The 25,250-nt window shown below is 46.1% G+C and overlaps 1 protein-coding gene across 2 annotated transcripts in view; it reads right to left on the bottom strand.

Annotated features, from left to right (window-relative positions):
- The window catches only part of LOC146655164 (uncharacterized), a 36,257-nt gene that overhangs the window by 5,173 nt on the left and 5,834 nt on the right, over nt 1-25,250 (bottom strand). Inside the window, exons 2-4 of one of the 2 annotated variants that reach the window (XM_085427918.1) lie at nt 22,706-22,762; nt 16,692-18,551; nt 397-604 (exon numbers count right to left, since the gene is read on the bottom strand). In XM_085427918.1, the coding sequence (XP_085284044.1) occupies nt 397-604; nt 16,692-18,551; nt 22,706-22,762 (2,125 nt within the window). The remainder of the gene's footprint in view (nt 1-396; nt 605-16,691; nt 18,552-22,705; nt 22,763-25,250) is intronic. The other variant, XM_085427919.1, reaches the window with a different exon arrangement.

Here is a 25,250-nt window from a genome sequence, read left to right as displayed (position 1 = left end):
CTTTATTTCCTGTTTTGTTTGATCAAAGATCTGCTTCGTTTTATCTCGTCGAGACAGATTTTATGGAAACTCAGTGCCGATGAAACTGCTCGAGCTTTTCCAGCAGCTCAGAACAGATTTGTTGTTTTTATTAATGACCTTTGACCCTAAAACCGAAGAGGCCAGAGCATCTACTGCAGCTCTGGGTCGACACTGTGTGTCCTTCACTACAGGGAGGTGCTGCAGGTCTCCAACCAGCTTAATTTGCCCTCAGCAGCTCCCGTGGACACACGACTCACCGTCTGACACTTTTCAACATTTTTCAAGAAAACATGGAAAAATAATCAAACTCTGCTAATGTAGAGGCGACTTTATGGACTTCAACCTCTGACAACTCTGCAGACGGGCGGTACTCACTTGAATGGGTGTCCCTCATCTGACTTCTGGATGGCCTGCAGGATGCCTTTGTATATCCTGAAGCAGATTGTGACTGAGAGCAGGGCCAGGCAGATGTAGGAGCACACGCTCACGATGCTGCACACCGTCAGGGAGAGGAGCAGCAGCAGGGCGGCGCCGAACACCACGCCCGTGGTCTTCACATCACGCCAGTAGAGGAGATCCACCACTGCAGCGGGAAGAGCAGCAAAAACCGTCATAGGAGAAGAAACAGTTTGTGTGGTTAGATATTGTAACTAACGATCTGCACGGTGATGCTGTCCTGCTCTCCCCTCAGACCTCCTGCTCCAAAGGTGAATGTCCACACTCATCATGACCACAGATTTCATTATTATGACTCTACAAACATTAAAGTTTTACTGGTGATTCGATATCAAACTGAGCTGCGTGTGACGCCCATGACCTGACACCAAACCCAACTGTTTCCTTCCTCCTGCAGCTCTAACAAGCTTCCAGCTTTTCTTCCCTGTTTGTTGGTGATTTGCATCATTTTCCTTGTTTTTGTCCAAGCGGCACAAACAGATCAGAGATCAGCGACCACGAGACCGTCAGCAGACGCGAGCGGGAGGAAACACACTGACTTTAAAGCGCCTGCAGGGCGAAGCCGAAACCAGATTTTCTGCCCTCTCACATGGACGCTGCATGACATCATCTTAGAGTGGAGCATCCAGGGGTCAGAGGTCACGCTCAGTCGGCCTCATACAGAGTTTAAACCCTGCAGCAGCTGACTCAGACTCTTGTCCGTCTCTCTGGGACTTTGATTCACTTTTACCTCCAGCAGCAATGACTGAAGACACACATCATCATCATCGTCATCATGCTCAGCGCTGAGGTTGGGGCCAGGCGTCCGGTGACAGTCAGCTCTGTTACAGCTGCCTGACACATGAAAATATACACGATGATCATTTTCACCCGTCTGTGGTAAAAATGATGCAGAACACAGCGAGAACCTCAGAGCGCTGCGCTCAGTCTGGGTACAACATCACCGTTTATACTGACAGCCTGACGCTGAGCTGCATTAAGGCAGGTCTCACCTGCGCTCCCCCTGGAGCTCCGCCCCCACGCTCCCCGTGCACCTAAATGGCGCTCTGAGTTTTCCTGCAGCGTGCAGGCAGAGCCACGCCGAGCTGGCAGAGCACCAACTTCATGTGTTTCGTGAAGTTGGTGCGATCGTGGCTCAAGAGTTGGGAGTTTGCCTTGTAATCGGAAGGTTGCCGGTTCGAGCCCCGGCTTGGACAGTCTCGGTCGTTGTGTCCTTGGGCAAGACACTTCACCCGTTGCCTACTGGTGGTGGTCAGAGGGCCCGGTGGCGCCAGTGTCCGGCAGCCTCGCCTCTGTCAGTGCGCCCCAGGGTGGCTGTGGCTACATTGTAGCTGCCATCACCAGTGTGTGAATGGGTGGATGACTGGATATGTAAAGCGCTTTGGGGTCCTTAGGGACTAGAAAAGCGCTATATAAATACAGGCCATTTACCATTTAAACGTCACTCAGCTGTGAATTTAAACACACTCGAGTCGTGGCAGAAGCATGAACGTGTGCACTGTGACGTAAAATTCCCATTTTTCTGAATGGAGTCTGGTGGAGTGTAATGGCTACGCTTACTAAGCACATGGCTTGTGTCCGCTTGGGGGCGTGGCCTCCTGACACCTGCTGCAGGTATCGCACTGCAGAGTGAAAGAAAATGCTCTGTCCCTGCTGAGCTTCACGTTAGACTCTTACAGGCTTTATTATCACTGCTGAAAACAATCAGCAGCAGCATCAAACTAAAATAAAAAAATCTGCAGGTTCCTGACTGACAGGAAGTCCTCCCTTCTCTGACGGGCGCTGAGAAGGCGAGCGGGGAGGTTAGCTCCTCCTGAGCGACAGCTGAGCTCATGACCTGCTCCGAGCACGCTTATATTTCATCAGGGAATTCCAGGCAGGTCAGCGGACAATATTAGAAGTGAAAGAGCGCCGGGTTTCCTGCAGGCTCGCAGACGTTTCACTGCAGCAGGTCAGGGAGAAGAGTTCAAGTGCACCACAAAGCACCGAAGAATAAACGGCGCCATTCAGAGTCACCAGATAACATGCTCTGTGATAAGGAAGCAGCTTTAAAATGCAAACGGATCCTTCACAGTGAGACGACGGGCCGAAATGAATCCGTATCATCAAATGTTCAAACATTATCCCTGAAATTTTATATTTCATCAGAGGAAAGCAAGCAAACCGGAAAAACTGAAAAGATCCCAGACGTCTGCCTGTTGCTCCGCTCAGGTGAGCCTCAGCTTTACCTGCTGCCAACAGACAAAACCCAATAACTCCTCCAGAAGAGTGAAATGTCCGTCTGCTTTCTGAAGCTTAAGGATAATCAGTTTGCTGTCAGACGTGTGAACGAGAAGCAGAAGCAGTTAAAAGTTTGAGAAGCTGAACCAGCAGATGATTAAATGCAACGCTCAGAAATAAAGATTTAAGGTTAAGAAAACGTCACGAGGATGAAAATCATCTAATCCGACTTTAATAGTTTCTCAAAAGACCAAAATATGCAACAGATACAGCGTAAATAATGACGATGAATATGTGACAACTTGATTTAGGAACAGTAAAAATGTTTAAACACATTTCAGCTACGAGCTCGAGTCCAGCCAATAATCAATAATTAACACTTTATGAAAGGACGGCACATGGCTGCTATCCCAGCTCCATCACCATGGTAACAGATGCTGAATCCTGGACCGGAGGTGGTCATGCTCAGAGCTCTCCCATCCTCTACATCTGCTCTGAGCGAGCTTTAGATTCTCAGCTGAAGGAAAACGTTTTAAACGTGAACTCGGCTTAAAACAGTCGCGACTGCACTGAAGGAGCGCCGCACGCAGCGGGAGGCTCTGATCGCAACGATGAAACGACATCAATGTGTTTCCAAACTGCGTGACGCACAGCTGAGTACAGCCAACCACACACTGCAGATCCAGTCTGCGCAGAGCCAAACGATGCTTCAAACACTGAAGCAGAAAGGCTTAACAGCTGACGGCCGCTGTGGTCACGCTGCTCACCGCGGCCGTCAGGTTCTCTCCATCCAGCCGGGATGAACTTGTTTAGCTGCACCGCTCAGGTTCCCCGGGCCACACGTTCCAGGGCTGTTAGCCTAACAGCAGATTGTTTCAGTGCACGTTTCATTTCTTTTTGTGCGATGACATAAATGTTTTACGGTCTCCATGCTCCTGACAGAAACACGAGTGAGTCCAACCTCTGCATTCACCCTGCAAACAGTCTGTCTGCTCCTGGGTTTTATTTACAGCTAATCCAGTCTTTAAATAAATTAAACCTGAACTTAAAGTCCAGTTAAAATAATTTGGGTGATTTTTCCTTTATGTAACATTAACACTGCCTGTCCAAGGACACCAGTATAGAAACTACTGCAAATACACCAGACTGTAGAAAGTGTGCTAATGCATGCAGGACAAACTCAGAGTAATCAGACTGTGTCAGAGGAAAGAGTCGTTCAATTCATTTTAAACAGAAACGCAGAGCAGAAACGTTTCATCAAAAATAAAATGATTTCGTTTGCATTCGTGTTGTTGTGGACACCGCGCACAGTGAGCTTCACACCAGGACTCCCTGTTAGTGTTTTATACTGGCTCTGATGGTGCGTTCACTGACGCCCATCATAACGGCTCCCAAACCCCTTAAGAGACCCACCGTTATTTACACAGAGCCACGAGAAAGACGGCTCATCCCGTTTACAGGCTACATGTGGGCTGACAGATGCTACGTTAGCCGACAGCTAGTTATCTCTCTGCTCAACGTGCTAACTCGGTGCTAACGCCGTTAGCAGCCGGTAGACCGCCTACCGTGCGGTCGTAAAGACTCGGACCGAGCACATAACATGAGAAGAGACAGACGGGAGGAGGTGGAGGAGGGTCTGGGATCCAAATGTGTCCGCCTGGCTACATATGGTAGCAGGCGTGCTAGGAGCGATGGAGGCTGGCTAAAAATAGACCCGCATCACAGCGAGCTAAACCCGGCCGCTGCTTTAATCCCCCCCCTCTCTGACACGGATACCGTCCCCCCTAAATGTTTTAGTTTTTCTCCCCGGGATGCTCTCCGTCTGTCCCCACCGGCTGCTCGCCTCCTCGCGGGGACGAGCCGTCAAACCGTCCGGCATGACCTCCCGCAGGCGGCCCGGTGCGCCTTCAGTCCTCCCCGACTCAACGACAGCCTTTCCCGCCTCGAAAGGAGCCCCGCTCTCGGTGCTCATGCAAAGGCAAACCGGTCATAAACGCGACGCTAGCGGCGGATGGAGACAGGAGAGACGGTAAACAAAAGATCAGAGCCACACTAACCACATTTGGCGTCCATCTTGAAGCTCCGCTGAGAGAGGTGAGGCAGAGGAGGGGGGCCGGGCATGCGCAGTTAGGCTCTGTCTCACTCACGGACCTCTGCTGGGACAGGTTGAGCCCGCACGGGTCCGCTTTAAACCCGGGACACTCCCCTGCCCGCTGAAGGCAGCGAGGGTCTGGACCAGGAGGTCAAGTTCCTCATGTTGAATATGAACGTTGCACATTTGTGAGGAAAAGACTCAAACTTTCACATTTAAAGACGAACAAAATCACGCAAACCAAAACGAGCCAAAAACGGGCAAATTTACCAGGAAATACGGTCACGGAGAGGGGAGGGGCCAGATTCATGACCAAAACGTCAAAAATATACAAAGAAAAAAGCAAATTTATGAGGAAAGAGAAACGAGGAAGGCCTGTCTCCGTCCAGCAGTGAGGAAGACTCCACACTTCATGCAGTCATTAAAACAACCCTGCCTGAAGCTGACTGCAGGTCAGTACAATGAAACCTCCACGACTCAAACTAAGGAAGCAGAGGTCGGTGTGAAAGGAGCAACAGGCTTCCTAACAAGGATGGTCGCCACAGGAGGAGGCAGCGTGTCACAAGGCTGTGGAAGGACCAACGCAGCTGCAGAGGACAGAAGAAGACTGAACGGTGAGGAATCCAACAGATGGTACATCAGCTCATGTTCAGTAGCAATCCCTGCACTGGTGCATGCTGGGAGAGCTGCAGTTCGTTTGTTCATACGTTACTGATGGACGGCGTGCTGAAGGAGAGCGGCTGCTTTAACGGCGTCTTTATCATTGAGAAACCGACAGAGCGAAGCTCCAGAGTCAGACGATCAAACATCCCGAAGGCTGAAAGCTCAAATCATGGTGAAGGCGACTGAGCGACACGGTGCGGATGGCGAACTGCTCTAGAAACCACGAAAGGAAGTTTGAGCATCTGAAACATGCTGATGCGTCTGACAGGGACAGCACGCTCGTCCTCAGGGTTGATCTGCTGCAGACGCTCACAAACCAGTGAGACTGGAAAAGCCACCAGCAGACCCAGCTCACCGTCGAGCCTCAGGTAAGACGATCAGACCAACGACAGAGTTCACCTGCTGCAACCAGTCTGATGTTCACCTGCCAGCAAATCGCACTTCTGTCATCCATCACAACGCAGGCTTTGTTTTCTTCATCGCCGTAATCTGATCAATGTAAGGTCGTCACACCGCGGTGGATACCTGCGAGGGTTCAAACAGCCACCAGCCCGGCATCAGAACAAAACAGAGGCTCTGCGTTTACGCCACTATAAACTCTGCGAATAAATTATTCTGTATAATTACAGGTTGAGCTGGCGGTTTATAAACTCACGATGTGTTAACAGACCTCTCTGCACTGAATCATATCTGTTATTAATCTCTGTCTCTCTTCCACAGCATGTCTTTATCCTGTCTTCCTTCTCTCACCCCAACCAATCACAGCAGATGGCCCCGCCCCTCCCTGAGCCTGGTTCTGCCGGAGGTTTCTTCCTGTTAAAAGGGAGTTTTTCCTTCCCACTGTCGCCAAAGTGCTGCTCATAGGGGGTCACATGATTGTTGGGTTTTCTCTATTATTGTAGGATCTACTGTGCGATATAAAGCACCTCGAGGCTGCTGCTGTGATTTGGTGCTGCATGAATAAACCTGATCGACTGACCCAGCAGCTGAACGTCGCTTTGAGTGTGAAAACACGTCAGTCCCTGCTTCAAAGCTGTGATGATGTACAAGAGGTCAATGTGTATACTGAAATTTTAAAACGGCCTAATGTGACAGCTTACAGGACTTCATGTGATCGTGTAAAAGAAATAAAAGCAGCCTGTCGTCAGGCTGTGAGCTGGACAGCTGCCTTCTCGTCAGCTTGGATGGCGCTCGCTCAGAAAGCCGAAGAATTAAACTGAAAAATGTTTTTCTGCAGGAAAAAATGACCAAAATACTCAAAAACACTTCCTGTTAGGAACCTTTTCATCAACAGTCGAGCTCAGCATCACTCGAGTGTAGCTCGGTCTGATTTATAAAAACGTGCGATCAGACTCAGAGCGTCTGAACCGAGGACGGAGGTGAGTCACTGAGCTGTGTCCTCAGGCTAGCTTGCAACACAAAACTGAGTTAATTCACTGCAGCCCCCCCACCCACACACACACACACACACAGCAAATACTGCTTAGTCACAGTGCGACAGCCTCACGGCTACACGTTCTGTCACTTCATGGCCATCGCTCATTAATCTCTCACACACACACACACACACACACACACACACACGCAGTGCTGTGACCTCAGATGATGCAACAGCAGAAGGACACATGATGGTCAGCAGCGAGCGGCGTGAAAGAACATTTGAGCTTTTGAAACATTAAAGTGAGACAAATATGATTTTAGTTCAACTGCGTCACTGACATCTTCACTACTCGAACATTTACTCTGAAAGGTCTACAAGAACTTCCTGAAAGAGCATCTCGTGCACGGCTGCATCATTTAAATCGAGTACGTCCTCCTTCATGATGCTACAGTGGAGTCATTCTACTTCCCGTTTTATTCCTACAGCTGCTTTGCATGATTCACAGTTCCAAACAACCCTTCTTTATATCTGATTCTGGACCTTGGTACCTGCCTTTTTAGCTCCTCCTCCTTATGTCAACATTGTTACAATTGGCTGCCACCACAAAAAACAGATGGGTGGGGCTTCTGTGCCTGAGATGACCATATTTGGGACATCCCTGCTCTGTGACATCATTCAGATCCAACAGTGTAAAAGAACTACCGTAAATGTCGGGCTATAAGCCGCTACTTTTTGCACAAGCTTTGAACCCTGCGGCTTTTAGTCAGGTGCGGCTTTTCTATGGATTGTCCATGATTTTTGTGATATCGTAAGACGATTTGTTTTGTGTGTTCCGCTGTTGTACGGCACTACGTTGCCTGGCGGAAGGATCGGGGTTCAAGAGTGGTATGTTAGTCACATGTCCGTCCGCCAGGCAACGTAGTGCCGTACGAAGTAGAGCTAAAAACAAACTTCAAAGTAGCGGTACGCGTTCAGCGGGAGTCGTGGATGATGAGCGGCGATAAACTTGCAAGTTATGCCCAAAAAGCAAGTTATGCCCAACTCCACCGGTGGATTCTGACAGCGTGGAAAAGTGTGAAAACATCCACGATCACCAACGGATTTTGAAGGGCTGGACTGCTGCATGATGGAGAGGAGGACACCGCCACGGCCCTTCTGAGGGTGTTCGACTCTGACACTGACAATGAGGATTATCTTTGGTTTTGAAAGTGACAACGAAGGAGAGAAGAAGAGTGGATGACGAAGCCATCCTGAGCCTGTTTGTATCCGACACTGGAGAAGAGGACTTTGGTGGTTTTAGTGCGCAGGAAGAAGAGAAAGATGGTGGTGAATGACTGACTTTTCTTCTTGTTAAAGCTGTGTCACTGCACCTGAGCCTAAAAGGTAGTCCGAATCTATTTTTCTGGTGTGCTGTAGGTTACTGTTATGTACTACATGTGCAAATATGTACCCATAACTTGTTTTTCAAAATATTAATAAAAGGGGTGTGTCTCCAAACAGCCATCTCTTTCCTGACAATTCCCTTTGTGCATATTCTCTTACATATGATAAGTCAACATTGAAACACCTGCGGCTTTTGGTCAGGTGCGGCTAATGTATGTACAAAACAGGATTTTCCCCTGATTTTAGCTTGTGCGGCTAATATTTAGGTGCGCTTTGTAGTCCGGGAAATACGGTATGTTAAACTGAGTGTTTAGAGCAGGATTACTGTAAATACACAGCTTATTATTAAAAACTTCAACCTAGAAAGATGGACGACAGGAAATAAAGGACGCAGTCCACGCCCACTTCAAAGATGCTAACGTGCTAACTTTTCTAGACCAAGGTTCACGTAATGCAGCAGGAAAAACGACATCAAACCGTGCGGTGGTCATATACTTGAATATAATTATAAATTAATAAATGCGTGCCACAAACCAAACCTTAGTTTTCTCCCATCACTAATGAAGTTCGTACGTCACAGCAGTCAACATCAAAGCCTTTCTGTGGTTATCAAACAGAAACCTGAGGCCCAAATTCTTCATTAGTCTGTTAATTGATTAGCTAATCAACACTATTGACTGCAGCTGATTTTTTGTCTTACAGTAAACTGAAACCGTGGCGGTGAGCAGCTCCTGTGAGCGATTACACTGCAGAAAAACCCTCAGACTGTAGTCAGGCTGATGAAATCAACGACTGAACGGATCACCTCCAGCAAAGAGGCGTGTGATTGGTTCAGCTTCATCACTCTGAAATCTATGGACAGTGTTTCTGTATATTTTTACAGACGTGCAGCTTTTCTGTGACCAACTCTAAAAAACATCAAACTGAAAAAGTAAGAGTTGGAAAGTCCTCAGAGAGGCTGTTCAGCCTCTTGTTTTCTCCTTTATTTTGTTGAGATAAAGAAAATGAAGCTTTGGTTTGTCAGGATGAAGACCCAGAGAAAAGAAAGCAATGATGCTTTTTCTGGAGTATTTGTTCTGTAAAGTCTGAAAATCGTGAGAAATGAAAGAACAGCTGGTACAGGAGGTCTGAGCACGTCTCAGGTTCAAAGATACTGTTTGAAAAATGAGAAACGACCTTCAGAACGTAGCAGAGCTCAAAGCTTCAGACCGCCAGGAAAATCCACACCACGGAACCAGTTCACCGTTTTTGGGAAAAAGCTGAAAAGCAGCAAATCCTCAGATTAGAGAAGCTCAAAGCATGAGCTGGATTTTTTTAAACATTTAATCCACACAGAAAAAACCCAAAACAAGACGGCCAGAGGGTCAAAGCAGGGTCGAGGACTCTGACAAGCCCACCAATAACAAGCACAGGAACACGATGTTAAAAACTCAGACGGCGAGTGACCGACTGACATCCAACCATCAGTCACCTGCACGCGGGTCACATCAGACACACCTGTGCTTCAGTCCGGAGCCAGGGAAAGGTCAAACAGTCACCACGGTAAAAGCTGCAGCAGGAACAACAACAACAACAACAACAACAATAATGGTTTATCTGTTTGTTTATCTGTAGCTTGTGAAAGTGATTGCTCACAGCCCTCAGCTGATGTCTGCAGACCTCATTCGGCAGAAGTGTGCACTAGAGCTGGGCGATAGAACGATAACGATATGTATCGCGATATAACTTTTACTCGATAGAGAAATTAAGCTATCGCGATAGACCTCGCCGCTCTTGTCCTCTTAAAAAAAAAAAAAAAAAAAAAAAAAAAGGTCAGCCAATCCAAATTAAGTAGCGCAGAGCCGAACCAATCACAGCCGCAGCGTCACGTCGCGTGACTTGTTACGTACAGCACAAGTGCCAAGCCGCACGTGTGTTTGTTTGGGAAGCAGCCAGCGGGTAATGGAGGAAATGAGTGTGCCGACTAGAAAAATCAACCGAGCGTGACCGAAGAGAAAACAGATGATGGTTCCAACGCCGGAGAGATTGTCGAACGGAAGAGCCACAGAAGTTCCGTAGTGTGAAGGTATTTCGGCTATTTCAAGTCTGACAAAAAACAGAGTAGCGTGCACTGTAAATTGTGCCGAAAGCAAGTCTGGAAATACAATAAACTGGTGCATGCGTCACACTGTGCGCCACGTTATTGTTTCGGTGAAATGAATTTCTACAATACTGTTAATTCTACTCTCTGCAGTGTTTAAATGCTTACATATACACACAGTTACTGTCCGTCCACACATACACTCGGTTCTGCTTCTATGCCCCAGCTTTGTTTACTTTTTCCCACCGAGGCTTCTAGACTTCTGATTGGCCAACATTTCTGCACAGTTAGGAATCTAGCTCCACCTGCTGCTTTGGCATGTTCATAGCAGCGTTTTCCTTCATTTCTGCCTTTATGTGTGGACGGGATTATTTTTTAAAACGAAAACGGAAAATCTCCGTTTTCAAAAATACCCGTGTACGTGTGGACGTAGCCTCAGTCTCTGACTGGAAGCGCTAATTCGTCATTCGGCTTTTGTCAGACTAAAGTAACTGTTAAAACTGTTTGAAAAGCTCAGCTATACAACAAGGAGAGATTGAGAATTTCCTTTTAGTTCTCAGTTTATTTGATATTGACAAAAGTTAGTCAGTTTTGTCTGTTCTTCTGTAAAACAAACTAAGATTTATTTTTAGAATTAATATTTTGTTTCTAAGTGGAATTGACAGTTTAGTCTGTTTCATTTGTTCTATTTTGAAACTTAAACGCTTTAGCGGCTGCCTTTTGTGTAGTTTGCAATATTTGCCTTTTTCTATCTGAAAAAGTCTCATGTTCCTTAAGTACATCTACCCTGTTGAACTTCATCCATCCATTCACGTCCGCTTAATGGATGAACTTATTATGGGAAATAAATATTTAAATAAAAACAAGCTGCTGATTATTTCACATTTTACTTGTGAGCAACGGCACATTTAAATCTTACAAATATAGTTATTTGGCTTATATCGTGATAGATATCGTTATCGCCTGAAATGAAAAAAACATATCATGATATGAAAAATCTTATATCGCCCAGCTCTAGTGTGCACACGGATCTCATAAGACACGAGACTTCGCTCCCAGCTGAGCACACATGATATTAAACAGAGCCAGGATAACGACTAAAATCCCCCAAAACTGAATGTTTCCAATCACACGAGAAAGACAAGCAGCAGAAAACTGGAAAATTTAGTGGAAAATGATTAAAAATGTGAATAAATGTCCAAGATAAAGAAATGTGTTGTTTGTTAAACTGATAATTGTTGAGTTTCCTCACAGAAAGCTGGACATGCTCAGACGTGAGGACAAGGAAACCAGCAGATCGAGGTCCCGCAGCTCTAACACGACCCTCATGTAACGCATGCTGCTGCTGCTCCAGCTCATCTGCATGTGCCCACTGTATTAGCCAATCATTAACCTGCCAGCTAACGTCACCCCTCTCTCCGATCTCCCCTCCTCCTCCTTCCTGCTGTCCACCTTTGGTCACAGTGGCTGACTGGCCGACTGTCCAAAGGTCCCGGAGCTGCAGGGACGACACCCGAACACAAGCCAGAAAATTCTGCAGCTCCCACACGAGACAGACCCCACAAACCTGCTCTGAGGTCAAGCTGTTCACCTCTTAGGAAGCTAAACGAGGCTAAAGCGAGTCAGAGACTCCTGAGCCGCACACATCTGCAGAGTTTCAGGTTAATTCAGCACAACGTGGGCGTCTAACGCAGGCGAAGGAAAGTCAGAGCGGTAAAACACGAGCGGTGTGTGCAGGCGGAGCTGCGGGAGGAGGACGAGGCAGAAAGGTGGAGGTTTACCCTGCTCCTTCCAGTGCTTGGCGGCAGCGTCACACTCCTTTCTGTCCACAGAGTTGTTATCCATGCCGTCCGATCAGCAAACAGTCATTCCACTCAGAGAGGGACCCGACAGGCAGCAGCACAGAGAGAGTGTGAGGAAAGGTGTGTGTGTCGGGCTGCAGGAGGAGGAGGAGGAGGAGGGAGGAGGAGGAGGGAGGGGAGAACCTGAGCAAGGCTTCCTCTGAGGGGGGGTGACTGCAGCGGGCGAATAAGTCCCTCCCGCTGGCTGTCAGCTGACTGTCTGCTGCCAGCGCTCTGACGCAGCAACTATAACCGGCTCAGCCTAACCCCCACCTTCCCTCCTCCCTCCAGCCTCCACCCTCCCTGTCTGCCTGCTCTGGCTTCCTCCTCCTCCTCCTCCTCACACAAAGCCAAAATCATGTTCCTTTTTCTTTGGATGTCCCCCTAGTTTTCCTTTGTCATCCCGTCACAGCGAAATCTGCTGACGAAGCAGGCGATGACACCACGATGCAGGCACCTCGAGCCACAGACTGTATATAAAAGACGGCCACGCCACCTACTGGTTTGTCCGCATTCAGAAACAATTCAGCCATGCTGGGCTGTTTCATGTGACCATATTAATGCAGCGCATGGGCACATCACAAGGACACAGATACCAGCTAATGAGTGCAAAGTGACACAATCCTTGTTGGACGGGCTGTCAGTGCAGTTAATGCACAGCACGCCTTATTGTTCTTCAGCTGCAGATTTTGGTGCAATCAGTGTCTTCAATTGTTTCTAATGTCCAGCAGGGGGCGACTCCTTACGTCTGATTGACACTGAGCCAGCTGCTCACCTGGACTCTGAGCTCAGTAAACTATTTCCTGGTCTCAGTCACGGCTTTAAAGTCTTACTGAATAAAACATGAAGTTCGTTTTGTCAATTTTGGCTCCATTAGAGTCAAAAACGGACCAGAGGAAAAGCATGACGCTCATTGGCTAACTGTGACTGGGAGGTCGGATCCTGGTTGTAATATCTGGTTTCAGAAAACTTGAGACTTCAAAACCAGGACTTTCCATCCATCTTTTATATACAGGACCACTTTGAAATTAGTCTAAAAAAATGTCACAAAACAGCCAAAGAGTCGTTACATGTTGTGTTTTTGTCTGACCCAAATCCACACAGTCAGTTTACCATGAGTTTAAAGTCAATAATAAGCTGTTATTGATCGGTTAATCACGGCTTCTGTTCCACTCAGTATCTAATCACTATCTAATGTCACTGCGAACTAACCGCGCCCCCTGTTATCAAACCGTTGCAAAGACATGTTTGTATTTCTTTCAGTTCTCCAACATGAAACTGATCATCAGATCTGCCTTCAAACCACTGTGACTGACACCAACAAGGTGATTATGGCTGAGAAAATGAATAAAGGCAGAAAAGCTTTAAAGAACAGAACGAAGCACCGAGGACCTGCAGGAGGCTTTGAGCTGCACTAGTGTCATCAGAGTGGTAATTATTAACTTGAGCCACTAGAGGGCACCAACGTCCTTTATCCCTCTTTTATTCTCTCTTTCAGCCACATCAGCAAACACATCTGACTGAAACAGTTTCAGGGCTCAGTTTTAACCAGGCCCAAAGTCTGGACGTTTAATCCAAAAAACCTCCTGGACATTACTGCTGCATGTGTGGCATACAGCCACATAAAGGCCTCATCACAGTTCCACACAAACCACAAACAAACTTCCTCAGCTCGGACCGAGCGTTGCTTTTCTGTTCCATCACGTTAAGATTAGCATCATTTCGCTAATGCATGACTGTGTGCAACAGCAACACCGGCTGGTTTAACTACATTTGTATTTGTATTTGACTTAACTGCAGCCTCCCACCACTGGGTGGAGGATGTGCAGCGTCACACACTTTCCTGCTGCATCAGTTTAAAACAGCGAACTCAGGGAGCGTTACCGAAACGTCATCACTTATCTGTGCTTTGACAATGTGCACGAGATGGTCTGATAGCAAACACACCATCACCTCTCCTCTATGGGACACATTTTACATATTTGTGCTCAGAGCTCGTGATTGCTTCTTCCTGCAGGCTCGAGCTACGAGAAAGTCGTCTAAATGTGAACTTCAGTCTCCAGCTGGATGCCCACAGTTTGAGCTGCAGTGATTTCACTGTGCAAACAGATGATTACATAAAGAGGAAGTGCACGTTTGCACACAGTGACCCTCCACCTTCATCTGACTCTGAATGACTTTGCCCTCTGCTGTTGTAATCCAGTGGGGACGTGACGCATTCCCCACAGTAGAAACCTGCAGAAGCTCTCCCTCAGCGGGGAGCTGGACACGCTCCAGCAGCTTTTTCCCCTCTGGCTTCCAAAATAAAAGCACTGAGCAGCTTTGATTTGATAATGTGGACACAGTGGCACAGTTATCCAGCATGTCATCGGGTCAGGCCAGGAGGACGTCCCGGGCTGGATCTGTGTTATGAATCAGGAGACTGTCACAGCTTTCTCCAGTCACATCATTCAAACTGTTCCACAACTCACTGTTTACATTAAACTCATCATCATAAACACAGTCACAGGGATGCCAGTTAGCTGAGGTGAAGACTGGCAAACAGCTGCCCGTCAGAGGCCACACCCCTAATAATGCAAGGCTTTATCCAGGTGGGTTATTGAAACGTTCTCTGCCAAAACAAAAGTTTGTGTCAGGCTGTAAAGTTTTTACATGGGAGTCTATGGTGATGGGCTCACTGCTGCCTCTGCTGGACACTACAGGAACTGCGGTTTCCAGCACTGACTGACATTATTTCTCATCTTGAAAGCTCGAGTTTTTATACGTAAGTTCAAAGATTTTCTGCTTTTGTTACAAATGACAGCAAACTGAGCCTCAGACAAAACGAGACATCTGATGCAATCAGTGTGCTCACACATGTAAGGAAATCAGTGAGCTGATGTTTTCATCGGTGAGGAAGAGGAGCTCAGACAGCAGCGCTGCACCTCGGGTTGCATAATGAAGAACATTTGCTGAGTGTTTTCTGGGTCGGAGAACCCTTTGTGGGGCTGCCAGTGTCGCAATGCAGGGAGGAGGAGGAGGCTTTAATTAACAGGAGATCCCAACACACACACACACGCGCGCACACACACACGCGCACACACACCTAAAGCCTCGGCAGCTCATCCTAGAACCACAGTCCGCTTACACAGCCTGCTGTGAGCTGATCGATATCAGTGGCCATTTAAAGGAAGATGACGCTCTGCCGCGCTCACAGAGACGCCTCCTACAAGCCCCGAAGGACACAACTCTGCATCTGTCTGATAAACTCTGATCAACCCGCCGCTCAGCTCACAGAAACTTTGTCACGCTGCAGTTTTCCTCCAATCATCCCCTCAGGGCAAAATGAAAACGAACCAAAAACAGACGAAACAGGAACTGGAACTGTGCAGAAATCCGCTCTGCGTTTTACAGGAGGCAGCAGAAGCTGCTTCAAGGCCCCAAAATGCCTCTTTTGGGCAATTGGTAAAGAACATTTCAACAAAAGTGTAAGACAGAAGCAGGAATAATATGCAACATATTAATAACTGAGGCGGTTTCCTGCAATGCACCAGCCAGGGAGCGTTATCACACTGACCACCGAAGCCACAGAGGCTGAACAAATAATAAAATAAAGTAAATAGACCTGCAGATGAATCACTGAGCTGCAGTCCAAACAAATCTAACCATAACTATCCCAAAGGTGACAGACAGCAGGTGGGGGCCTCCCTCAGTGACATCATACAGATCCAAGGCGATGTTTAGAGCAGCTTTGGGCTCACAGGGATAAGTGAACGTACACTCGGCTCATTAAAAAGCTCTGGTCATGTTAATGTGAACATCCAGTCCTGAGCAGTTTATAGGCGGAAAGTACAACGTCCTCCTGACTCATTACAGTTCAGGTTATTCAGCACACAGGTTATCAGTAAATGACACTAAAGCATTCAGCCTCAGAGCATGAAATCTGACACAGTCCTGTGTGACAGTAAAACATGTAGTAAAACTCAGGAACAGGGTGTGGTCGGTTCTCTGTGTGCATGTGAGCGGATGCTGGGGTCTGAGGTAGTGCTGGGTTTCAGTCCAACATCTCAGGTTATGTCCAGAGGGAGGAAGATAAAACCAGGGAGTAAGATGATCGAATTCAAAACAAAAATGCTCAGCAGGCAACCAGAAACGCCTGGTGGACTAGTGTTTGTATATTCTACTCTATAAGCTTTGTTTAAAAAGTTTAGGTTTAAAAAGGACAAATCAAAATTTAACAAAAACTAATCAAAACCAGCTTTACTTACCGTGTTTTTAAACATAAAAAAAATAAAGTGATCAAATGCACAGAAATGGTGTTACTCGAATGAGACAAATGCACAAAATCCAACAAAAGGTCGAACGATGAGGAACACAACTACAAAATGCAAATGTTAAGATTCAAAGAAATGCAAAAAGACGATGCAACCAAAGGAAACACTGACTGGTTGGTTGGATGGAAGAAAGTAATGGAGGGGAACTAAGAATGGAGATGGAAGTTATGTGGATGAACATGGAAGTGCCAGTAAAAGTGTAGTGGGGGGTGGTATCCATGCTGGAACTGGGTTATTTTACCTGCTCTTATGTTCAGGTTTGGCATCTTAAACGGTTTGCCGCCCTCCGCGCTCTTCTTCGCCGCTGGCTCCTCTGGTTTGCAAACAGGGGAATGGGTGGTAGGAGCTTGGGGGGGTGGGGGCTGCTGGATGTCGAGCTTCTCCAGCTCAGCCTTGCTTTTCTGGGGGGAGGCCTGTGTGAGGAGGCGGTAGGAGCTCTGACTTGGAGCTTCTTCTTCAACCTCCGGGGGCGGGGCTACTTTTGCGATTGGATCCTTTTGTCCAAAGCTGAGATCATCATCCATGGGGATCTCCGGGGGCTTGGAGGCTGCAAACTTGGAAGTATCCAGAGCTTCAAGAAACTCGTCAATAACACCCCTAGGTGGTCTTTCGATGAATTCAAATTCCTCAGAGGAGACTTCATGCTCGGAGACCTCCTCGGCCATCTCCGGCTCCTCCAGCTCCATCTTCAGGTCCTTCTTGTCAGTTTCCACCTGGAAGCTGGCAGGGTTCTTTGCCATTGCTTCCAAGACCGGCGAAAGGGAGTCTGCTGTTGGAGACTCTGAATCCGAATCCTCAGCAGGGGTCTTCTTATTCTGGAAGTCGAGTGGCTCAAACTTTCCGGTCATTTTGGGAGAATCGTGGCTTGAAAACCAATCTTTCTGTTGAATCTTGACAGGTTCCTCTTCTTTTGCTTTAGTTGGGGTAGTTTCCTCGGCCTCTTTGACGAGATCAAATGCGCCAAAGGTTTTGTCATCTTCTGCTTTTTCTTTATCTGTAGCTCTCCCCTCCATCTCCTCAGTCATCTCTTTCAGCAGGGAAACTTTAGCCTCAAAAGCAAAGGGGTTATTAGCAGACAGATTGATCGGAGGATTGGGCGACTCCATCATCCTTCGTTCGAGGATGGGGCTCTGCTCCTCCGGACTTCCCTCAGAGGAGCCGGAGTCTAGTTTGTCGGGGTTGAGCGGGGAAGACTTCAGGATGTCTGGAAGCGAAGGCGGCAGAGCAGAATCCTCCTCTTCCTCTTCATCATCATCATCATCATCTCTGAGACCAGATGAGAACTGATTCATCGATTGCACGAGTGAGTCGGCAGTCATCTTGCCGGGCTCAAATGTTTTTCCCTCATCCAAGAAAGATGGTAGATTTTCCTGGGATTCTCCAATCTGCCCATACTGGACCAGATCGGGAGTTGGACTATCGGACATTTTAGATGCTCTGCTGTCTGACTTGGAGTCTCCAAAATGTGAGTAGCCGCTGTCCGCAAGTGGGGAAAAGCCATCAAATGGGTTATTGTTCTTCTTCACCTCGTACATCAAGTCATCTTCTTCGTCAGACTGGTTGCCGTGCAGGTCTGGCTCAAAACTTGGGGGGTTAATGGAGGCCGTGTCCTTGGGGAAGGAATCCATTGAGGGCTTGGTGTTGTCTTGAGAAGCTAGGTATGGTGAATCCCAGTGCTCTGTTGGGTTAGAGGAGGCAACGTGAGACTCAGGGACCATCATCTGGGGATTCACGGGGGAGGGGCCAGTGGAAGACCTGTCTGAGCTAATCAGCTTCTCGTCAGGCGAAAAGGAAATGCCACTGTCTTCGCATGGATTATGAGGCCCTGGGTCTTTCCCTAAACTCAGGTAAGGACCAGCTAATGGATCTAGAGGGTCTTCCTTATTCTTACTACTGCCTGGTCCAGAGTCACCCCCCCAAGGCATGTCCTTGGAAAGAGTAGCAGGGGGTTCAGTGGAGAAGGAGCCCAGGGGTGCAGCAGATCCTGAAGCAGGGGGCTGGTTGGGACTCTCGGTCAAAGAGAGCTCTTCCAGAGAGTCGGGGGAGTGGAGAGGGGAGATGGGAGAGATGGGAGCAGGGGAATCACCCTTCTGCCCAAGTGCTTGAGTAGAGAGGGAGGAGGGAGAATGCAATACAGCACATATCAAAGACATACTCCATTCCTTACAGTGCCCACCACACCTGGGTAGAACAGCTACCAACAACATTCAGAAAAGGTTCAGAGATTTAGACCAGACAACGGCTATGAAAGGTGGCGGTGGCTGGTAGACCAGTTCAGTATAACCCCAAAAACAATCAGCTAAAAGGATAATACTAAATACTAATACGTTGTGTGTGATTTTAAGTCTTTTATATTACAGTATTGGCTTGAAAGAATATATTTTTGGAGTTTATGTTTGAAAAGAAATGGGGCTTGTCTAATGTTTGGGGACCAGATCCAGTATAACATGGTCATGTTGAGACATTGTTGGGATTGTATATAAATGTAATGCCTACAACAGATAGATTAGAAAAGACAAACGTTGCTTTGGTGCTGGAACACCTGACTTTGGATCCAACCTAATCGTAAACCAACACATTTGTTGTTGTTTTTTAGATTTAATGATTATTTCAAACATTTTAACTTTCATGAGCAGAGATTTTCAGCCCAGCTGTCACTGCATCCCCTCTTGAAATAGTCTCAGGGTTGACTGGCTGATATGGTCTTATGCAAGCAATCAGCAGTGTTCTTTTCACTGGGAGATATTGCCTTTCAGAGGACTGACGGGGAGGAACAGGTGACTAATGAAAAACACCATCACGTTTTCTCAAAGGTGGACTCCAGGCCTAAGGATGAGTGCTGGCTTCGATGATGCTTTCACTTGTTCGACTTCTACTCACCTTCAAACTAACTGACATCACATTAAACAAATATTTGATATGACTGTATGTGATGTGCATAAAGATGATGGGCAAAGTCAAGTGATAATAATAATTAACAAAATGCTTTGTCCTGAGCCAGTCAGCAGTCACTGTTGGGCTCAGGCAAGTCCACCGGTGTAAAAACATGGGGGGATTTTTCACGGGTAACCTCTTCCTGCTTCTGCTAACAGTACTGGTTCACTCCTAAACACATACCGATTTCTTGTTATGAGAGTTACTGACCAACCATAATGTGATGGGATTTAAGTATACTGACAAAATCATCTCCCTGCACAAAAAGCCGACAATATCATAGATTGTAAGCTTATCTTTGAAGTTCGCCTGCTAAAATGGGATTGACTGCATGACTGTTGTCTTATTTCCTAAGTGGCATAAAACACATTCTTTAAGTGCTGGAAATATGAATTTAAATTAGGGCTGCTCGATTATGGCAAAAATGATAATCACGATTATTTTCACTGAAATTGAGATCTCGATTATTTGACGATATTTATTTAACAATAACAATGTGTTGAATGATGACTTTAAAGATTGTCAAAAAATAATCTAAAATAGTGTACAAATACTGATAACAGTGCAAATGTTTGCAATATAAGAAATAAATGAAAAATGTAAACATCTATGTTTAGTGAACTTTGCAGTGTTGCTCTGTGGTGCAGCTACGACACCGTAGCAAAGTTTACACACTGTGTCTACTTGATCCACGTCTGACTGAACCCATAATGTTTCCACACCACTGAAGGTTTTTACCTCTCTTTTCAACCAACGGCCGTCACTCTCCTCTCCAAATAACTTCTGCTTAGCTTTCCGAGCTTCCCTCGGGTCCTCTTAATCAGCGGTCCCCAACCCCCGGGCCTGGTACCGGTACAGGTCCGTGAGTCGTTTGGTACCGGGCCGCGAGAGTTGAGGCTCAGGTGTGAAATGTTTAGTTTTCAGTAGAGCTGGGCGATAGAACGATAACGATATGTATCGCGATATAACTTTTACTCGATAGAGAAATTAAGCTATCGCGATAGACCTCGCCGCTCTTGTCCTCTTAAAAAAAAAAAAAAAAAAAAAAAAAGGTCAGCCAATCCAAATTAAGTAGCGCAGAGCCGAACCAATCACAGCCGCAGTGTCACGTCACGTGACTTGTTACGTACAGCACATTAACCCCCCCACGTGCTCTACAGCGAGGGGGTCAGACACAGTCATTTTCATTTTATGATGATATGTATATATATTTTCCCTGTGTTTGTTTGGGAAGCAGCCAGCGGGTAATGGAGCCAGCGGGTAATGGAGGAAATGAGTGTGCCGACTAGAAAAATCAACCGAGCGTGACCGAAGAGAAAACAGATGATGGTTCCAATGCCGGAGAGATTGTCGAACGGAAGAGCCATAGAAGTTCCGTAGTGTGAAGGTATTTCGGCTATTTCAAGTCTGACAAAAAACAGAGTAGCGTGCACTGTAAATTGTGCCGAAAGCAAGTCTGGAAATACAATAAACTGGTGCATGCGTCACACTGTGCGCCACGTTATTGTTTCGGTGAAATGAATTTCTACAATACTGTTAATTCTACTCTCTGCAGTGTTTAAATGCTTACATATACACACAGTTACTGTCCCTCCACACATACGACTCGGTTCTGCTTCTGTGCCCCAGCTTTGTTTACTATTTCCCACCGAGGCTTCTAGACTTCTGATTGGCCAACATTTCTGCACGGTTAGGAATCTAGCGCCACCTGCTGCTTTGGCATGTTCATAGCAGCGTTTTCCTTCATTTCTGCCTTTATGTGTGGACGGGATTATTTTTTAAAACGAAAACGGAAAATCTCCGTTTTCAAAAATACCCGTGTACGTGTGGACGTAGCCTCAGTCTCTGACTGGAAGCGCTAATTCGTCATTCGGCTTTTGTCAGACTAAAGTAACTGTTAAAACTGTTTGAAAAGCTCAGCTATACAACAAGGAGAGATTGAGAATTTCCTTTTAGTTCTCAGTTTATTTGATATTGACAAAAGTTAGTCAGTTTTGTCTGTTCTTCTGTAAAACAAACTAAGATTTATTTTTAGAATTAATATTTTGTTTCTAAGTGGAATTGACAATTTAGTCTGTTTCGTTTGTTCTATTTTGAAACTTAAACGCTTTAGCGGCTGCCTTTTGTGTAGTTTGCAATATTTGCCTTTATTTATCTGAAAAAGTCTCATGTTCCTTAAGTACATCTACCCTGTTGAACTTATTATGGGAAATAAATATTTAAATAAAAACAAGCTGCTGATTATTTCACATTTTACTTGTGAGCAACGGCACATTTAAATCTTACAAATATAGTTATTTGGCTTATATCGTGATAGATATCGTTATCGCCTGAAATGAAAAAAACATATCGTGATATGAAAAAATCTCATATCGCCCAGCTCTAGTTTTCAGGGTTTTTATCGGTTTTCAGCGTTATTTTGTTATCGTTTTTATCGTTAACTCGGTTTTCCTGGGTCTTTTCACGCGTGTTATGAATAAATCTTCTTTTTTTCTGTACCGGTACTGGTTTTATTTTGTTGTATTTATCCGCGACACCTTAAAGGCCGGTCCATGAAAATATTGGAGACCGCTGCTCTTAATTGTTGTGACGCGTGTTCGAAATGCAGAGAGGTGCGCTCGATTTGCCACACGGAGCAGCGCGAGAGTAAAGCACGAGGGAGGGGCTAATAATCGGCTCAGTCATTTTTAATGATCGTTGAAAGCCCAGATCGTAATTGTGATTAAAATTCGATTAATTGAGCAGCCCTAATTTAAACCCACCTAAAGTAGGGAAAGAAACAACTTTTATAGCTGTAATGTTAGAGTTGGGTCTGTTTCTTTGGGAATAAACTGGACTTACACGACTACCATCCACAGTCAGGTTTGCCCACATTTGTCTGGTCTGTAAACCACCTTGGTTTGACGTTTGGTGGTGCAATAAATGTTTCCCCAGGTCTGGCGCCAATAAACCATGCCCAGAGTGTCAAACAAACTGCTAGGTGACCACAGATAATGATTCCTCTCAATTAAGTTTTCAAAATATAATTTAACAAATGCACAAACCTGAGGAGAATCATTATTCGTCTACAAACTACTCGTACAAGTTCAGGTCAGTCTACTCTACAACAGTCACATGTGAATCACAATGCAACACAAACACAGGCAAAGTCAGATTTAACAAACCCACGGCAAGCATCCCGTGTAAATGCTCACATGACGTAAAAAAACCTACAGCTTCTTCCATGCGATGAGTTATTTTAAAACAAAGAGTGAAGAATAAAGAACTGAAGAGGAAAATAAATGACCGAGACGGGGAAAGAGACGAGCAGAGAGGACTTGCCTGTAGGGAAGTGCATCAGAGGATGAGGCTGAGCTTTAGAAGAAGAAGAAGGTACATCTGTGGAAGAAACGAGAGAAAGCAGCAGAAAGTGAGTTTATGCAAGCTCAGAGGGAAAAGACCGAGAACAGAGAGAGATATCATCGCCAATACAAACTGAAGAGGAGATTTCTAAAGCCAAAAGTGGGTCTCTACGCCTCAAGTGACGGGATAAAATCTTAATCACAGCTCCCGAGCGTTAAAGAGAGAAACGTGGACGCCCACAGGGGGCTTCTTCACCTAATGCTTTTATTCAAAAAGGAGCAGCTGTGCATAGAAGTTCACACAGCTTACAGCGTTTAACAGCCTCTGTGCAATCGGACATGCCATCAATACCACGCCTTCACCCCCTCATCAGACCTGCAGGCTGTGGTTCACACTCAGTCCCTGCTGCAGGAGGCCAGGAGCCGTTTTAGCTTACTGGGCACCACGTTAGCAGTTTACACCCTCTCCAGGTACAAGAAGCCTTCATCACAGCTTCACCATCAATGTTTCTGCTGCTCCCAAAAACCAAACAAACAGTTAAAATGATTCAAATTCTTTTAGCGCCAATAAAACGATCAGCTGTTCAGCTCTCAGGTGTTGATGATGTTAATTCAGAGCATTTATGAGGTGAAGGAGCGTTGATGGCTTCAGAATTAGACTTTGTTCTACAATAATTCGATCATCTCACTTTCTATAAATTGCAATCTTTGCTCGTGCTGTAATGATTTCACCAAACAGCAACGTGACAGAAGTTTTATGAATATAAAAGAGCATAAAATTCACCGCACTGACAACATGAATCAAACATGTTTGTTACTGTTTGTGTGGACGTGAGCACCGTGTGCTACCTGAACAAGCTCTCCGAGTTACGTAAACACGCGTTAAAGGCCGGACGTGTCTTTAACTGATAGCAGATGACAAAGAAAAGGTCAGAGAAATGGTGACAGGCAGTAAAGCATCGGATGATTTGCTATGAAGAGACGTGAGGAGGTTTTCCCAGCTTTCACAGGAGACGCAACACGAGGGCGACCCAGAGGTTTCAGCAACACGCCGACTAACCATCCAAAAATACTCTAAAAATGTCAAATATGACAGATGTTTTCCAAACTCGTCTGGTTACACAACATCAGCACACAGACAGGAAACTTGACTGTTGTGCAAGTCAGAAAGCTCGAGCCAACAGCAATCGGCCGATTAAACCAAATGAAGCCGAATGACATTAAGGACGTGCTGAAAACGTCTGCTTCTTCCTGCTAATGAGCTTAATGCTGTTTCCCCCAAACAGATGACTGCCTACATGTGATGGGACAAAAACAGGGAAAGTGCTCCAACAAAATCCTCCACAGCAGCACGAACACACAGACTGCTCCTGCAGTCGTGCAGCGGTTAATGCACCATATTTTATCCAAGTCCAGTTCTCACTGAGATTAAGAACAGCCGGCTGAAGAGAAGCAGACGTCGACGTTAATGCAACTGTTGCACACGATCAAGTAAATATACAGACATACAGCTCGAGCTCCTGCGCTGAGCCGACTGGTCTTTAAAACTTTAAAGGACAAACTGAGAAAGATGTTTTGGCTTTTCTACATCTGTGTATAGAAATTAGAGGCGACGTGAGAAGCAGACTAATCTTTGACTGACAGTTACACTGCTGCACTCAGAAAAATGAGCAACACAAGTGAAAGAAAACGAGAGAAATGCCTGGAATGAGTGAAGAAATCAGAGATTTTGAGCTAAAAAGGGCCAAAAACCATTAAAAGGCAAACTCTCAGAACGCAAGCACATAAAACTGAGTCGTCTACATAGAAGTGGACATAAGAAAAACAGGACTGTTAACACCCAAAATACAAACACAGACAACACCCCTGTGTCCAGATTGGGACGTATGTGCTAATATATTTACAGACTGGTTGGTGTCGCCCGATGAGCAGAGGGCAGCTCAAACACAGGCAGCAGATACTGCAGCTCTGGATAGCAACCGGCTGAGGACAGCAGGAGCTGCTAAATAATTAACATCCAAACCTACATGGATCTCTTACCTACCCTACAGAGACTGTTTACAAAGGACGGACGTCTGCAGGTGAGCCAATGATTAAGCATCTTTGAGCTGCATTCCTCTGAGCAGCACGCAGCTCCGACTCACTGAGGGTGGAACTTGTGCTCAGCTGATCTCGGAGCTCAGCAAACACTTTGTGGTCGCGTTGAATCAAACATGAAGTTCATTTTATAAATGATGGTCCCACCAGAGTGACCGTGGCTGTGTCCACCACGAGTTTGTGTTTTTAGACAAGCTGAGAGCACTCAGAGGAAACACTCATCATCATCTTCCTCTCGTAACTGTAGGAAGCCACGATCATAATGAAATTAAAATCGGATTGATTAGCCGGCTCCACACAGGCCTCCATCTTTAACTCAACGTCTTCATTAGCCAACAAAGAAATGATTCATAAAGAGATTAAAAAGAATGTTTTCATTCAGACTTTCATAAAATTAGATTATTAAAAGACAGAAGTCTGAACTGTGT

Source organism: Rhamphochromis longiceps, linkage group LG13 (genome assembly GCF_057381845.1).
Source record: "Rhamphochromis longiceps isolate RC_006_pf linkage group LG13, R_longiceps_female_GT1.1, whole genome shotgun sequence".
Taxonomy (NCBI): domain Eukaryota; kingdom Metazoa; phylum Chordata; class Actinopteri; order Cichliformes; family Cichlidae; genus Rhamphochromis; species Rhamphochromis longiceps.
The sequence above is the reverse complement of the archived record's forward strand: the minus strand, read 5'-3'. Positions and strand labels throughout refer to the sequence as shown.